Raw genomic sequence first — 16,173 nt, 5'->3', positions numbered from 1 at the left:
CTGTCTCCTGGGACCTGTGGTCCGCCGGGCGGAGGGCTTCCTCGCCTCGGGACTACGGTTCCCGGCGGGCCCTGGGCTCCGACGTCGGGCCCCTTCCTGGGGGCGGAGCCCGCGGCGCGAGGAGGCGGGCCCTCGCCCCTCGGGGATGCAGCGCGGAGAGGTGCGCGCGGCACCCGGGGCAGAGCCCACGTGTGGCCCTGGGGGCGCCGCCTTGGGGCCGCTGTCGTGCGGGAGGCCTGTGGGTCTGCGCCCGCCGCGATGCCGAAGATCAAGGCGGGGACGAGCGGTCGCCGCCGCGAGCGGCTCAAGCAGAGCCGGGAGCTGAAAAGCGCCGGAGGTGGGGACAGCGGGGGGCTGCGGTCGGGGCCCAACGTCGGGCAGGACCGGGTCGGGGGCGCGGCCGGGGATCTGGGCCGGGGCGGTGAGGCCGGGGATCTGGTGAGGCCGGGGATCTGGGCCGGGGCGGTGAGGCGAGGGATCTGGTGAGGCCCTGGACCTGGGGCCGGGGGATCTGGTGAGGTGGGGGATCTGGGCCGGGGATCTGGTGAGGCCGGGGATCTGGGCCGGAGCCGTGAGGTGGGGGATCTGGAGCCGGGGATCTGGGCCGGGGCAGTGAGGTGGGGGATCTGGGGATCTGGTGAGGCCGGGGATCTGGGCCGGGGCAGTGAGGTGGGGGATCTGGGGATCTGGTGAGGCCGGGGATCTGGTTCGGGGCCGTAACCGGGCCCCGCGCCGCCGCCGCCTTCCCTTCCCGCGGGAGCTGGTGTCGCCAGTGGCTCCGCTTCGCGCGGGAATCCCCCCCCCGCCCGCGCCTTCCTCCCCGGGACGGTCCGCTGCCCGCTTTTCCGTGGGACACTGAGGCTCTTGCCGTGTTTTCTTCCAGGACTGACGTTCAACACGGGGATTGGGCAGCACATACTGAAAAACCCTCTCGTTGTGAACAGCATCATCGACAAGGTGGGTGCGGACGGGGAGGGGCGTTGGGCTGTCGACCTGATTCCAGCAGCACTTGGGGCCCAGAGGACGCCCTCGAGATGTTGGAGACAAGAATGCTCTAGTTTTCATAGGCCTGGGCGTGGTGGGCTTTGGCCTGGGTTTCTGTAGATCGTTTACTCCGTCCACGGACATTTGTACTTGTCCAGCAGATTATTACTGTTCTATTACTAATCACTTGTTTTAAAATTAAGTTTTAGTAACAGTTGTGCTTAATAATCAGCTTGCAAATTTTTTTTATTTTTTTAAAATTTTTTAATGAATTTATTTTTTTATTGGTGTTCAATTTGCCAACATATAGCATATCACCCAGTGCTCATCCCGTCAAGTGCCCCCCTCAGTGCCTGTCACCCAGTCACCCCCACCCCCCACCCACCTCCCCTTCCACCACCCCTAGTTCGTTTCCCAGAGTTAGGCGTCTCTCATGTTCTGTCTCCCTTTCTGATATTTCCCACTCATTTTTTCTCCTTTCCCCTTTATTCCCTTTCACTATTTTTTTATATTCCCCAAATGAATGAGAACATATAATGTTTGTCCTTCTCCGATTGACTTGTTTCACTCAGCATAATATCCTCCAGTTCCATCCACGTCGAAGCAAATGGTGGGTATTTGTCGTTTCTGATGGCTGAGGAATATTCCATTGTATACATAAACCACATCTTCTTTATCCATTCATCTTTCGGTGGACACCGAGGCTCCTTCCACAGTTTGGCTATTGTGGACATCGCTGCTATAAACATCGGGGTGCAGGTGTCCCGGCGTTTCATTGCATCTGTATCTTTGGGGTAAATCCCCAACAGTGCAATTGCTGGGTCGTAGGGCAGATCTATTTTTAACTCTTTGAGGACCCTCCACACATTTTTCCAGAGTGGCTGCACCAGTTCACATTCCCACCAACAGTGCAGGAAGATTCCCTTTTCTCCACATCCTCTCCATTTGTGGTTTCCTGCCTTGTTAATTTTCCCCATTCTCACTGGTGTGAGGTGGTATCTCATGGTGGTTTTGATTTGTATTTCCCTGATGGCAAGTGATGCGGAGCATTTTCTCATGTGCATGTTGGCCATGTCTGTGTCTTCTTTGGTGAAATTTCTGTTCATGTCTTTTGCCCATTTCATGATTGGATTGTTTCTTTGCTGTTGAGTTTAATAAGTTCTTTATAGATCTTGGATCCTAGCCCTTTATCTGATACGTCATTTGCAAGTATCTTCTCCCATTCTGTAGGTTGTCTTTTAGTTTTTCTGTTTCTTTTGCTGTGCAAAAGCTTCTTATCTTGATGAAGTCCCAATAGTTCATTTTTGCTTTTGTTTCCCTTGCCTTCGTGGATGTATCTTGCAAGAAGTTACTGTGGCCGAGTTCAAAAAGGGTGTTGCCTGTGTTCTCCTCTGGGATTTTGATGGAATCTTGTCTCACATTTAGATCTTTCATCCATAATCACTTTTTTTCTAGGTACCGTTTGTCACTGTTAGTTTTTATTTACTAACCAGGGTCTAAAAAAGATGTCGTAATGACAGCTTAGGAAGTTTTTTTCTGCCGAGAAACCTCTATGGTTCGATGCAGTGCATCCCATAAACCCCTTCGAGGTTCATCTTGCAGGGGTGGGTAGTGGATGCGCTCCTACTATTTGGGTGATGGAGTTTGGAAGGTGAAGGGTATATAGCACAGATTACTTTCCTGGCTACAAAGGGAGGCATCCTGCGGCTACAGGGAGAGCATTACACATGTCGAGGATCTCATCTTGTCATGTTGTTTGCCAGAGAAGGGCCTAATGTTTTAGACTTTTTGGCTCATGGATCCCCTTTGAGCATCTGATAAAAGCTGTGCACCCAGAACACTGCAGCTTTGTGCATACAATTTCTAAGTCTTCCTATCCTGAAACCATACCGGGGTTGAAAATTGGGAAATCCCATAGACAGCGTCACATATGCAGTCCTTTCTTGTTTGAACTTATTGATAATAACAGAGTTGGTAAAAAGATGCTGTTGGAATCATTTCTAAGCTAGAAAACGGAAAGCCGTTCCCAGAAAGAACTGCTATTCCTGCTTTTCTGACTCCTATTGCCCCACCTTAGACATGATAGATTTCCACTTGCACCTAATGTTAATGAGAAAATTTTGTTAAGCACATAGATCATGAAGGGATCTCATAAAAATGGACTCAGAATAAGATCTCTTAACCATATGCTTTTGAGCAAAGATAGTCAGGTGTAAATCAAATGATGTGTCCAGATGTGCCAGTAAAGTTACAGTGGTTGTGCTTGCTTGCAGGCTGCCTTAAGACCAACTGATGTGGTGCTGGAAGTTGGACCTGGAACTGGCAATATGACTGTTAAGTTGCTAGAAAAGGCAAAAAAGGTAAAAAGGGAATTTTGTGTTTTGGTATCAGAAATGACTATGTGTGGGGTGCCTGGGGGGCTCAGCGGTTGAGCGTCTGCCTGTGGTTCAGAGCGTGATACTGGAGTCCCGGGATCGAGTCCCACGTTGGGCTCCCTCCATGGAGCCTGCCTCTCTCTCTGTCTCTCATGAATAAATATATAAAATCTTAAAAAAAAAAAAAAAAAAGACTATGCGAGCAAGCTCACCTGGTTTACAAATAGAAATCTATTTGTATTAATTGCTCTTACATTAACAGCAACCCTTGATATTTGGCTAACAGTTTTATCTTTTAAAATATGGGCAAAACAGATAAAAGTCAAAAATCCAAACTTCCAATAATAAAATGAGTCAGTCAGTCCTAGGAATAGAATATACAGCATGGTCACTAGTTAACGTGTATTAGATGTGTATTTTAAAGTTGCTAAGAGAGTAATCTTAAAAGTTCTCATCACAAAACACAAGAATTTTTGTAGCTATTTGTGCCAATGGATGCTAATTAGACTCTTTCGACAATACATACATATTTTGCAGTATATACACATCATGTTGTACACCTGAAACTAAGATGTCAACTGTCTCTTGATTTTCAGAAAATGGATTACAAAAATGAAAATATGGGATGTATTATTTAGGAAAACAGAAACTACATTCGGTTTTTCAATACAGGGTATTTAATATAGGGAGTTGGTTACATGGTTGTAGATGACTAAAAAGAATAAAAGGGGAACACTATTGTAACCCCAAAATAATAGTTGCAAAGAGCAGTACCACCTCTAGGCAGATTATTAGTGTTCTATTACTAATCACTTAGTAATTAGTGATTATGAAGTGCACCTCTAGGGTACCTCTAGGCTCGAAGGGGGATGAAACGAGGAGGCTGGAGGGTTGGAACCTAGACGGTGAAATCTAAAGAGCTGCACTATAAAGAGTGGGAGGCCACCTGGCTGCTGCTGGTAGCTTCTCTGTGTCGTCGCTCATGCAGTTTCCAGGTGAAAGGATCCAAAATGTAGAAATGGGATAAAGGGAACCAGTAGGTGTTAGTTGAATGCCCATGGGCTGGCAATAGCAGGAAACAGTTACCATCCAAAGAAGGCATCAGGGGACCAAGTAGGAGTGGGGACCATCCAACAGGGGCCACTCAGACCAGAGTCTGCTTTTCTGAAAGGTTTTCCTTGTGGTTTGAAATGGTAGAGGAAAACTGAAGGAAAATTGAAGGTAGAATTAGGGGGGAAAAAAAGTGTGATTCCCGTTAATAGTGTATGAGTTAGGATTGAGATAATAAGATTTATACTCCATAATTAACCCCCAGATACTTTTTTTTTTCCCTGTGTAGGTAATTGCCTGTGAACTTGACCCAAGGCTAGTAGCGGAACTTCACAAAAGAGTTCAGGGCACGTGAGTATGAGTGTATGTGATAGAATTAAAGTGCATTTCCAGTCTCAAGAAACAGTGCTCTTTTTTAACTGCTTTTTTTCTTGCCGTTAGGCCTCTGGCCAGCAAACTTCAGGTACTGGTGGGTGATGTGTTGAAAACAGATCTGCCATTCTTTGATGCTTGTGTGGCAAATTTGCCGTATCAGGTATATGTTCAGATGGTTGGGAACATCATACAGAATGTTTCTGTGGTGCGTCATCCCCAGAAATAACTAGTTAATTCTCTTACAGATCTCTTCCCCCTTTGTCTTCAAGCTGTTGCTGCACCGACCTTTTTTCAGGTTTGTGACAAAAGACCAAAAGTACTGGCAGATCTTGGGCCATGAACACAGACAGCCAAAGATAAAAGTTGATTCACTTAAAAAACTGTTGGAGAATTGGAGAATGTATTTTGTAGAAAATACCTATTTGTCTGGAGGTCTTTTTTATTCATTCAACAGGGTTTTTGGGAAGGGGCAGCATTAGCCTCGGTCAGATTCATTATTACGTCTAGACAGTTGAAATGGTCTCCCTACTAGTTGTCACTAGCACATCATGTAACAGGTTTTCAAACTGCAAGTCAAAAACCCTTTAAATGGGTATAAATTTATTGAGTCCTGACCGTCATTTTTTTAAAATGACATGGACTAGGATGTATCAGAGGGCATTCACTGCATGTGGCTCGGGTGACTATAGCTTTGTGAAACTTCTGCTTGAGTTACATAAACACATATACGTAGATATTTGTAGTGTGGGTTGCAATGTCAGATGTTAACCCATAAACACCATTGGGCTGCTGAGCCAATTTTGTGTGTTTGGGTTTTTTTTTCCCTAGAAGGGGTAATGGACTAGTGCTTCTCTGAAATGCTTTCTCATCTGAACACTGAGGCCTTACACATGCAAGGAGTCAGTGGTGCAGCCATCAGAAAATAAAATGAAAAGCCAACTGGGTCATTTTGTGACAACGAAGCTAAAGCTCAAAGTATCATGACTTCTAATAAGCTGAACGAATTCTCACTAACCACAGATACTGCTTTGCTCCATTTCCCCCTAATAGAATGAAATAGAAATTTATAGTTAAAAGTGACCATTTTCCTTATTCCTTTCTACTGTCTCTTTAGATGTGCTGTACTTATGTTTCAAAGAGAATTTGCTCTCCGACTAGTTGCAAAGCCTGGAGATAAATTATACTGCAGACTCTCAATCAATACACAGCTGTTAGCACGTGTGGACCATCTGATGAAAGTAAGTGAGTGTGAAATAATGTGGCTTACCTCAGCCATGACCGTCTGGTTGTATCTTCTTGAGGAAAGCGTCTTTGATTACTAATTTAAAACTTTTTCAAAAAATAAAAAATAAAAAAAAAAAAAATAAAACTTTTTCAGAGGACTCCTTATTTTCTGATTAACAGGTTGGAAAGAATAACTTCAAGCCACCACCCAAGGTAGAATCCAGTGTGGTAAGAATAGAACCTAAGAATCCACCACCACCCATCAATTTTCAGGTGAGGTTAAAAAACCAGGTTATTCAGTAAAGGCAGAACAAAAACCAAGCTAGAAAATGTGTCTATAGCAGCAGAAAAATATGGAGTTGACCTTAATGTCCAAACATGAAGGAAAATGCTCATTATGACATCCCTGTGTTGGGAGTAGATTGAATAATTGGATGGAAGATCATTGTGAAGAGCACAAAAAAACAAGGAAAATGTTTGCTAAAAGTACAGAATAGAATGCCACTGCGTCCCACTAGCACTTATAGCCATAGAAAACATGTACCTATTTGAGTAAGACTTAGAAAACAAGGTAAAATGAAAATAGTTGTTAAAGCAATATTATGAATAACTTTTTAATCATAATTCATGTTTTTGCAATTTAAAAAGAGAAGTTGCATCACATGATGTAAAACTGTACTGCAGTCGCTTTGGATAAAAACATGACTACTTGTGTGGTCAGTATGGAGTGGTTTGTTAATCACTCCTTCAGGGCATTCTGGGTATGTTGCATAGGCTATTTCTCAATCATATCTGTTTTGAACCATGTTTTTTGAAAATGGCACTTTGATTTAAATAAATGTCACATTGTTCCTTGTTCAGATGTGGAACAATTTTTTTTCTAATTTTTAATATTAAGGATACACTATTCAGTGAGGCGGACAGAAGTGCCAGAAATTGTCTTACTTTTTGCATGGGTCAGCCAGATCAAGATACAGAACATTTTCATCATTCCAGAAGGTTCTTTCAAGTTTTATATATTAAAAGACAAAATAATACCTAGCAGACATAGGCAAGGTTTAATTAACTAATTAATTATTATTTGTTTATTTATTTATGATAGTCACAGAGAGAGAGAGAGAGAGAGAGAGAGGCAGAGACACAGGCAGAGGGAGAAGCAGGCTCCATGCACCGGGAGCCCGATGTGGGATTCGATCCCGGGTCTCCAGGATCGTGCCCTGGGCCAAAGGCAGGCGCCAAACGGCTGCGCCACCCAGGGATCCCAATTTTTTAAAAGATTTTATTTATTTGGCAGGGTGAGCGCACGAACAGGGGGAGTGGCAGGCAGAGGGAAAGGGAGAAGCAGGCTCTCCGCCGAGCAGGGAGCCTGAGACGGGACTCAATCCCAGGACCCTGGGATAATGACCTGAGCCCCAAGGCAGACACTAAGCCACCTGAGCCACCCAGGTGTCCAAGATTTGATATTTTTAAGAAGTGATCCATCTTCTTTTTCAGGAATGGGATGGCCTGGTAAGGATCACCTTTGTTAGGAAGAACAAGACACTCTCTGCTGCATTTAAGTGAGTATTTTACTCATTTATATGATGTATGAAGACCAGTGCTGTACAAACTGTATAAGTGACAGAATGTGATAGAATTTGATCGTTATCCGGGATCCCTGGGTGGCGCAGCGGTTTGGCGCCTGTCTTTGGCCCAGGGCGCGATCCTGGAGACCCGGGATCGAATCCCACGTCGGGCTCCTGGTGCATGGAGCCTGCTTCTCCCTCTGCCTGTGTCTCTGCCTCTCTCTCTCTCTCTCTGTGACTATCATAAATAAATTTAAAAAAAAAATTAAAAAAAAAAAAGAATTTGATCGTTATCCTTAACAGATATCCTTTTTTTTTTTTAATTTATCCATTTATGAAAGAGACGGAGAGAGAGAGAGAGATAGGCAGAGGCACAGGCAGAGACAACAGGCAAAGGGAGAAGCAGGCTCCATGCCGGAGCCCGATGTGGGACTCGACCCCGGGTCTTTAGGATCACGCCCTGGGCCAAAGGCAGGCGTTAAACCTCTGAGCCACCCGGGGATCCCCCTTAACAGATATCCTAAAGCATAAAGATTACCCGTGTCCAGACACATTTTTCTTTCCAGACACACTTTATACCTTTTTCACTTCCTTTGTATTTTGGGGGGCAGGAAAATTTCACAAAAAAAGTTCCTAGAGTTTTGGAATTAGATCAGACTTTTTAGCAAAATGGGGGGAAAAACCCAAAAACTGACCATTCATCTGATTTTTTTCCTTGGAAAAAATGGAGTGATAGTGGAACCTTTCCACACTTGTGAAAAATTCATGCGATTCTATTAACTTAGAAACATTTCTGAATAGCAGTTTGAAGCCCAAGGGCAAAAGAGAGGTTCTGAAAGCCTTAATTTAGCCTTTTTTTTGGTGATGTTTTGTGGAGAGTCTACAACTCCTTTAAGAATTTCAGAGATATTTATGAGTACTTTTTAAGTATAATTAATGATTGTTTCTTAAGTTTAAATATTCAACACCTTTTTAGCCCCTTAATTTTACTATGTAGAACTATGTAGAACATTTAACTTTATAAAGCTGAAAGGAAATTATCTCTGATTTGGGAATAATAATAGCAACATCACTTATTTATTGTACAGGTCAAGCGCAGTGCAACAGCTATTGGAAAAAAACTACAGAATCCACTGTTCGCTCCATAATATTGTAAGCAAAAAAATATTTCTGGGGTTTGGATTTCTTGTGTTTTAAAATGCTCCTCTACTTATTTCCATCTATTATCACTTGGTTCTTAATTTGGTACAGTCCATAGGATCCTTAAAAGGGATGTATAACTAGCACAACCTTAACTTGAACTCTGGTAGGTCAATACTAGTGTATATTCTTGGAATCAATCTGAGTGGCCTCAATTACTACACATGAGCTTCTTTAACTAGATAGTTGTTTTTAGACATAAAAGGAGATTCAGTTGAGTCATGACTTTCTCGAAGCTTTAGGCAGCATGTGTAGCTTGCTCAGCTCAAATTATGTACCATTTGCTAAGTGTATTGTGACCATTCCTTGTTTGTTGCTCATGTACCATTTTTTAAGTAACTTTTTTTTAATACTCAGAAATTGAAATGATTATCAGAATAAAGCATAGGCCAAATAGGAATTTTTAGTTGTAGGCCTCATGCCTCTTTATTAACTCTGCAACGTTTTCTCTAACCGATTTTGTATGTGTCAGCACACATACAGTTCTTTTGAATTAATTACGCAGAGCAGAAAGAGAAGAGCAAATTTCCACTGTATTTTTTGACTCAGATCTTGAATGGCTTAATATATCATATTGCTACCTTCATTTTTTCTTTTATGGACAAAGGTATTAAACATCTGCCTAGGAAAATATTAAGGCAGGAAAATATTAAACTGGATTAAGAATAATCTTTGGAGAAAAGATGTGAGGTATGAAATATTGAATATTCCCAAGGGCTGGAGGTCATCTCTTTGAGAAAGATTTGCTGATAAAATTGAATTTGGGCAAAAAAAATGTTAGGTATTTTTAAAGAAATAACAGTTGTTTTAAAATTCAGTTAAAGCTATAAACTGAATTTTAAAGCTATAAACTATTTTGTGATATATAAAGTGCCTTAACCCTGAAACTGTTAACTATTTCAGAATTTATAAGAAAAAGGGCAGTATATAGGTTTTCTGAGTATTTGGTATGTGCTGAAGATTAACCACTTAACTAATTAGAGATCTAAAAGTCTGAGCTGCACAAATAGGCTTTTCAAACTGTCATGAACAGAAAAAGGTGACTGTCAGTTACTGAACTAAAAAAAAAAAAAAAGAGTCAGTGTGACTTCATTAAAGATATGTTGTTCATTTATTCTGAATCTTATATTAATAGATAATACCAGAAGATTTCAGCATAGCAGATAAAATACAGCAAATCCTAACCAGCACAGGTTTTAGTGACAAGCGGGCCCGTTCCATGGACATAGATGACTTCATCAGGTAATTACATTTTTCTTTTTTCCTAAGTGTTTACATTTCTTTACTGTGACACCTTCAGTTTAGAGATTTAAAGGCTTTTAAGCGGTATAAGGTGCTACCTGGAGTTATTGCATAGCACTTCCATGGCATGGAATAGTATTTGGTGTAGAAGATGGAGGCTAGTTAGCTGCAGCAGATGAACATTTTAAGAACAGTAATAAAGAACAGTCCGAGCCTGGAGATAGCCTCTGTGTCAATGTGTGTTGTGGTATGTGTTCTCCTCCCCTTCACCCTCCTCCCCCAACTCCCATTCGTAGTTAGTCTTAATAGTGTCTTCAAAGTAGCCTGTAAAGTAGAAGCAAGCATAATACACGTAGATGGGTCTCATTCTCTTTTTCTGTAACGGGAAGAGCTATTAAACAGATCCTACATGTGAAATAATGTCAATTACAATCATACCTGGTTTTCACTTCTAACTGGTTTAATAATAATTACTTGTTTTGTAGACCGAGGCAAGTTCTACACACCTAAAATAAAAGAATGGCGTCATAATTAACAGGGCAGTGCAGACCAAAATTTGTTTTTCTTTAATTAACCAAGTTAATCTTATGAAAGCAGAGTAAGTCTTCAATTAACCAGGCAGTTATTAACCTACACTCCCTGTTTTTAAGCACTAACACTTTGGTTTCCTAATAAACCATCACTTACTAAACAGTTTTGCCTATTTAGCCAATTCGTGTTTAAAACTTCCACGTTCTAGGAGCTGAATAAAAAATGAGGGTAGATTGTTACAAAAGTAATTGTTATGGCTTTTCTAAGCTGGCAACTCAGTTTATATTTTATATTGGCAGGCTAGCAGTACTACTGAGTCTTTATCAGAGGTTAATCCTAGGAGTTGAACATTATTCATAAGTACCTATCTTCCTTTTTCAAACATTCTAATCCATCTTGAACTGTTCCTATGGGCCATCCTGAAAATCATCTCAGGTCTAAATAGAAATATTTCATCTTATTTTCTTTCATTCTCACCAAATTTCTTCAAGGTTTTTAAGCATATGCAGTTTGCTAACTAGCATCCAGTAAGTACATAGGTATCCAGAGAAAAGCAATGTGTTAAGTATTTGAACCTCAGTAACAGTGAGCCCAGAGGGGAAAAACGAACATGTAAGATTAACCACTCATCTCTCTTCTGTCTCCAGTTCCAAAATAGCTTCTTGTTCACTTACCATGTTGAAACAGAACAAGCTCCAGTGAGCTCTTAGGTCTACATAGTGGAGGTCTAAGATAATTTGGTCAAATCACCATAGCTTAAGATACATAGGCTGTGACAAAAGAGGCAACAAAATATGTGATTTTAACCATTATAGGTTTTACAAATTTAGGTGAAGAATAAAGTTAAATGATTAGTGTTAGGAGTGGGTGGGCTTCAGAGGTTTGCTGATGTTTTAGAATTTGTGGTACCAGAGCTATGCATTGTTACATGCTTTAAATTACCTTTTTAATTTAATTTCATTTTGGTTTTTCAGATTGCTACATGGATTCAATGCAGAAGGTATACATTTTTCTTAGCTATCTGGCAAACAGAATTTTCCAAACTCAAGAAAAAGAAACTGGAATTATATATTTTTTAATAATTTGAGAGGATGAACTATGCCTTTGCTTCAATGGAACACTATATGCTTGACTATTTTTGATTTAATACTACTACTGTCATCATTTATTACTATGAATTTTTACAGTACTCAATCAGACAATTCTAAGTACCCAAGGTTTTTTTGGTTGTGTTGTGTTTTTAATATCATAGGGAAGGGTCCAGTCTACACATGATAATCTTTATGAGCCGCAGGCACGCACAACTTTACACTTAAACTTATCATTTCTAACAGTTTATTGTATAAAGATGTTACTTGTTCTATTTTCTGTATATTACTGTGAGGACCTCTGTAGGCTTTTGTCCCTCAAATAGTACAAAAAGTTAAAGTATGCTTAACTCCAATGTATTTCCCATACTGTTTTTATTCATGTACACAATAAAACTGCTTTATTTTGCTTCTCTTGTTTTTTTTCTGTTTATCTTCTACAGCTTCTGTCACTCACTGCCTATGCCTTCAAGCTGTCCTGTAGCATCACAGGCTCCCATCAGGGTTCTGGGTAAACATGAGTCAGCTACTGCCACCATGAGGTGATGCCAGCCTAAGACTTCTGGGCATGGTTTCTTAACTGAAATGAGGATGCTCAACTAAAATAAAATGAACTCTAAGATAATATGCTTTTTCTTTGGGAAAGGCATAGGTTTAACAAAAGGTTTTCAAAGGGTTTTGTAAATCAAAACTTGCTTTTAAAGTTCAAATTCTGCCCTTCAACTTATTTAAAACAAACATCTCAACCAGCCATTTTCTTATGATTTCAGGCTCTTGGTATTCATGTGACTTCTGGAAAACTGAAACTTCCAGTGTCTTTTCATATACTGATGCTTAGTTTTAAGCTATTTTTAAAATGGCCGGTTGAGAGTTTCAATACATGCCCTAAACAAGTCTTAATTAGCTACTACATTTAAACCATTATCAATATAATATTAAGTGTTGTTAATGTCTTTTAATAAAGAATTATAGTACCTGATTATTTTATTTATATAAGGAAATTAATAAAAATATCTTGATTGATGACTGTTTTTAAAACCTAAATTAATAAAAAGACAGCTTCCAAATTATTTTAACAAAGGTACACTGAGTAAACCTAGAAAGGATGTTGTTTACCTAAACATTGTTTTTAAATCTGGCTTCAAAGTGATATAGTAAAACATTCCTATATAAATAAACAATTACTTATTAATAGGAATATCAGCTTATAAGAAGTCTGAGAAAGTAAAGAATGTTAAATCCAGATCCAAAAAAATTAGTTTTTCTTTAAATAATAGCTTTGAGCTGCTTTTGTTACATAAATATTAAATATACCTCAAGAGTAGGTTTTTTTTAATGTCACAAAACTACTTTGCAAAATTCATTTGTACCGTCTATCCTTACAGGAAAATTTTAAGAATTAATTCAGTTTTCCCTCTATTTCCTCTTCCCGTATGAATTACTGAGTTTCAGTCCCTTTTCTGGCCTTCAGTTTTCCCTATCTGTAAAACTGAAGGTTTGGATTATACCACCACCATCTTTTCTGGTGACAGACCTTGATACTGATCAGAATGAAGCCATTATAGGGTAAGGCAGCGTATTTGAACATGAGGAGACCTTCCACAGATAGTACCCATCTTATTTAATTAATAAATTAAGAGTAATCTGTTGTGCTTTAAAATGAGCAAGTTCACATCTCTTTATTGCCCTCTGAAGGTTGGTTAGCCTCAAAAACTACCCTTTTAAAGCATCCTCTGCAAGGTCAATAGTATCTGCTCCATTCTTCTCTCCGAAATAAACACAAATAGAACATATCTTACAACTGCAAGAAAACCTGAGTCCCTTCCAAAACAAAGGTGATTGTACTGAAGTAAATTATCTCTAAAACTCAATTCCATAGATATCATTTATTAATAAGCACATTGTGAAAATCTACATTTGTTCTAGATTTCAAGTTTACAGAGGAGCATTTCACCATGGTGTTATTAGGATTTCCCACAACTACCCTCGGGGTGCTATGAACAATGAAGTAGGGAATCTGGCTCATGTGACTCTCTATTCATAGCTTCCCTTTGGCCCAAATGAATGAGCAGTAGAGTTCCTTAGAGTAAATCTAACCAAGACATCCTTGGGAGATTTTTTCTTGTTAATCTACTCCTGGACTATCCTAGGAACTAAGGGAAAACTCCTAGAGAGATATATAAATCTTTTAACAAAATATTTACATGAAAAGTGGCCAGTTTTCTTCCTTGGAGTAGCAATCTGTAAAAATAAGTGCCACCATTTAAAAAGCAGCATACCCTAAACCAATTTATTGGCGAGAACTTGGTGATTCTCACCAAATAATGATGAAATATCACACATTAGGTAATGGATGGGGCTTGGGTTCCATTTGCCTTTTAAGGCAAAGTCAACTCTTTTTTAGCTTAATTCTTTTTCACGGGAGTTATGTACTGTCTACACTTGGCTTAAACTAACAGTTCTATTATGGACTACTTTCAGTGTACATGTAAGTATTCATGCATCAGAAGCCAATTTCCTTTATCAGTACATTTAGAAGGTACATTTTGGGGTGCTAATGGACACTTTCACTTAAGTAATGGTATTGGTAAGGATCAAATTGCACTATTAGTCCTGTTAATACCACACTGGAACACACACTGCATATATATGTATTATCCTAAGATAAAACTCTTCTCAGAATTTCGTTACTTTTTATTATACACCAACTAGTTTATATTTTAGTTCTTTACAAAGAAAATGCTAAGAAAATTATAGCCACATTATATGGTTTTAAAATCATAATTCCAGATTTCTTTACATGTAAGATGGAATGGTCCAGCAGCTATGTCCACTGTCACAGACTTTAGTTCCATTCAATGATATGGCACATCCTGCAAAATTAACTAGTCACACACAAAAAATGTCTCAAGTACAGTAAAAATGTACACACAATAAAGGTAATTTACACTGACAATTAAGGAATGTACTTTATCTTGGCTGTGCTTCAGAAATTTAGGGTCAAAAGCCTTAGTCAAGGCACAAAGCAGGAAGAGGTGAGCACAGCTGTCTCTGGGAGAGGGCAAGGTATGTACAGTCACTGATGAGGTATGCATGCACGCAAAGGATTTAGAACTGCTCAGTCTTGCTACAAAAATTGAACCAAGTTAAAAGGAAATGCTGTGGCTTCCCCCTACTATTCACCTCTGGATCAAGTTCACAACCTTACTCCATCATACAGAAAATAAAATTGGCAACGATCTCCAAAAGTAAATCACTCTTTGGGTAAATGAAACAAAATGCTTCAGTTCCCAAATCTTGGTTGTGCCTCCTGGACTAGAAGCATTTTGTAGACAAAGGAGTGTTTCATAAAATTGAAATGCCATTCAGGTGAAGGGACAAGACATTTTCCACAGACACTTAAAATTTCAAACTCTCAAATGGCCCTTACAGCTGAACCATTGAATGTTACAGCAGTGTGGGTTCTGGGAATCCTTTAGCAGCAAATGCTGATTTAAAGGGCACGGGGTCTCTTCGGGTTGATTTGCTTGCTGGCCTGTTCTTCTTCTTGTAGAGCTGCTCGAAAAGATTTCACTTTATCTTGGAAAAAAGAAAAGAACAAGAGAATAAGTACTGTATTGCCCACAATACAGTATACAACTTCATGGGTCCTATCAAATCAGTTACCTTACTTCGAAATACAAACTCGGGATTTTTCCTTTTGTTCTTTGTTGTTCAGAAACTCAGAACTAAATGCAATAATATGTAACTATAGTGACAGTTTCATTATTTAAAGATTCATAAAAATAACTTATTTCTCTATCTTCAACAGGTTTCTGTTCTGTTTGGCGCATTTTACAGTGTTGAATTTTAGTTGAATTTTAGTTTATTTGAATTCCTTTTTGGAGTGTAGACATGCTATATATGTGTGTTAATGTGTACAGTCATGTTCAAAAGAAGACTGAGTCTTTTCTCTCTCTTTTTTTTAAGTAATCTCTATGCCCAATGTGGGGCTCAGACTTAACAACCTTGAGGATCAAGAGTCACATGCTCTACTAAGCTGGCCAGGTGCCTCTGAATCTTACTAAACTATAAAGTAGACATTTCTTCCCTCAAATTTGTAGACATTCTTTCCCTCAATATTAAGAAACTTCTAATCCCAATGCCTATTTTACATTTTTAAGCTATGAAATTTCAAAAGATGTTTGCATTTTTAAAACAGAAAGTCATTTTGTTCTTATCAGTGATTGTAAAAGGGGATAGGAAAAGGGGATTATAGGATGATACATTTCTTGGTCTTACAATTCCTACTATTATGTATTAACTGAGAGTCCCATCAGAATAAGAAATAGGTAAATAAATTGACAGAGGCAAATAAAAGTCATCTGTGAAGATGAGAAATATCTCCTCTCCATTTCTAATAGTGATTTTTGGTGATGTTCCCCTACCACCCCGTGATGTTTTGTAATAGCTAGACATTTTTGACCGTCACAACTGGGGTAGTGGCCACTATCATCTTGTCAATAGAGACCAAAGATGCTGGTAAGCAATGCACAATGA

General features: G+C 39.7%; 2 protein-coding genes across 7 annotated transcripts in view; one reads left to right on the top strand and one right to left on the bottom strand.

Annotated features, from left to right (window-relative positions):
* Positions 1-101: 101 nt before the first annotated feature.
* On the top strand, positions 102-12,043 carry DIMT1 (DIM1 rRNA methyltransferase and ribosome maturation factor). Its single transcript, XM_072826614.1, has 12 exons — positions 102-337; positions 884-957; positions 3,258-3,344; positions 4,699-4,760; positions 4,851-4,944; positions 5,030-5,079; positions 5,899-6,022; positions 6,189-6,281; positions 7,503-7,567; positions 8,662-8,725; positions 9,909-10,015; positions 11,521-12,043. The coding sequence occupies exons 1-12, from the start codon at positions 259-261 to the stop codon at positions 11,561-11,563; spliced, it is 942 nt and encodes a 313-aa protein (XP_072682715.1). The 5' UTR covers positions 102-258; the 3' UTR covers positions 11,564-12,043.
* The window catches only part of KIF2A (kinesin family member 2A), a 75,851-nt gene continuing 69,539 nt past the window's right edge, over positions 9,862-16,173 (bottom strand). For all 6 annotated transcript variants that reach the window (XM_072826611.1, XM_072826607.1, XM_072826612.1 and 3 more), the window contains one exon: positions 9,862-15,213. In XM_072826611.1, coding sequence (XP_072682712.1) covers positions 15,128-15,213 — 86 coding nt within the window. In that variant the 3' untranslated portion in view covers positions 9,862-15,127. The remainder of the gene's footprint in view (positions 15,214-16,173) is intronic.

This window comes from Canis lupus, chromosome 5 (assembly GCF_048164855.1).
Source record: "Canis lupus baileyi chromosome 5, mCanLup2.hap1, whole genome shotgun sequence".
In the NCBI taxonomy this organism is placed as follows: domain Eukaryota; kingdom Metazoa; phylum Chordata; class Mammalia; order Carnivora; family Canidae; genus Canis; species Canis lupus.
Note: the sequence above shows the minus strand (reverse complement) of the source record. Positions and strands in the feature narration are given on the sequence as shown.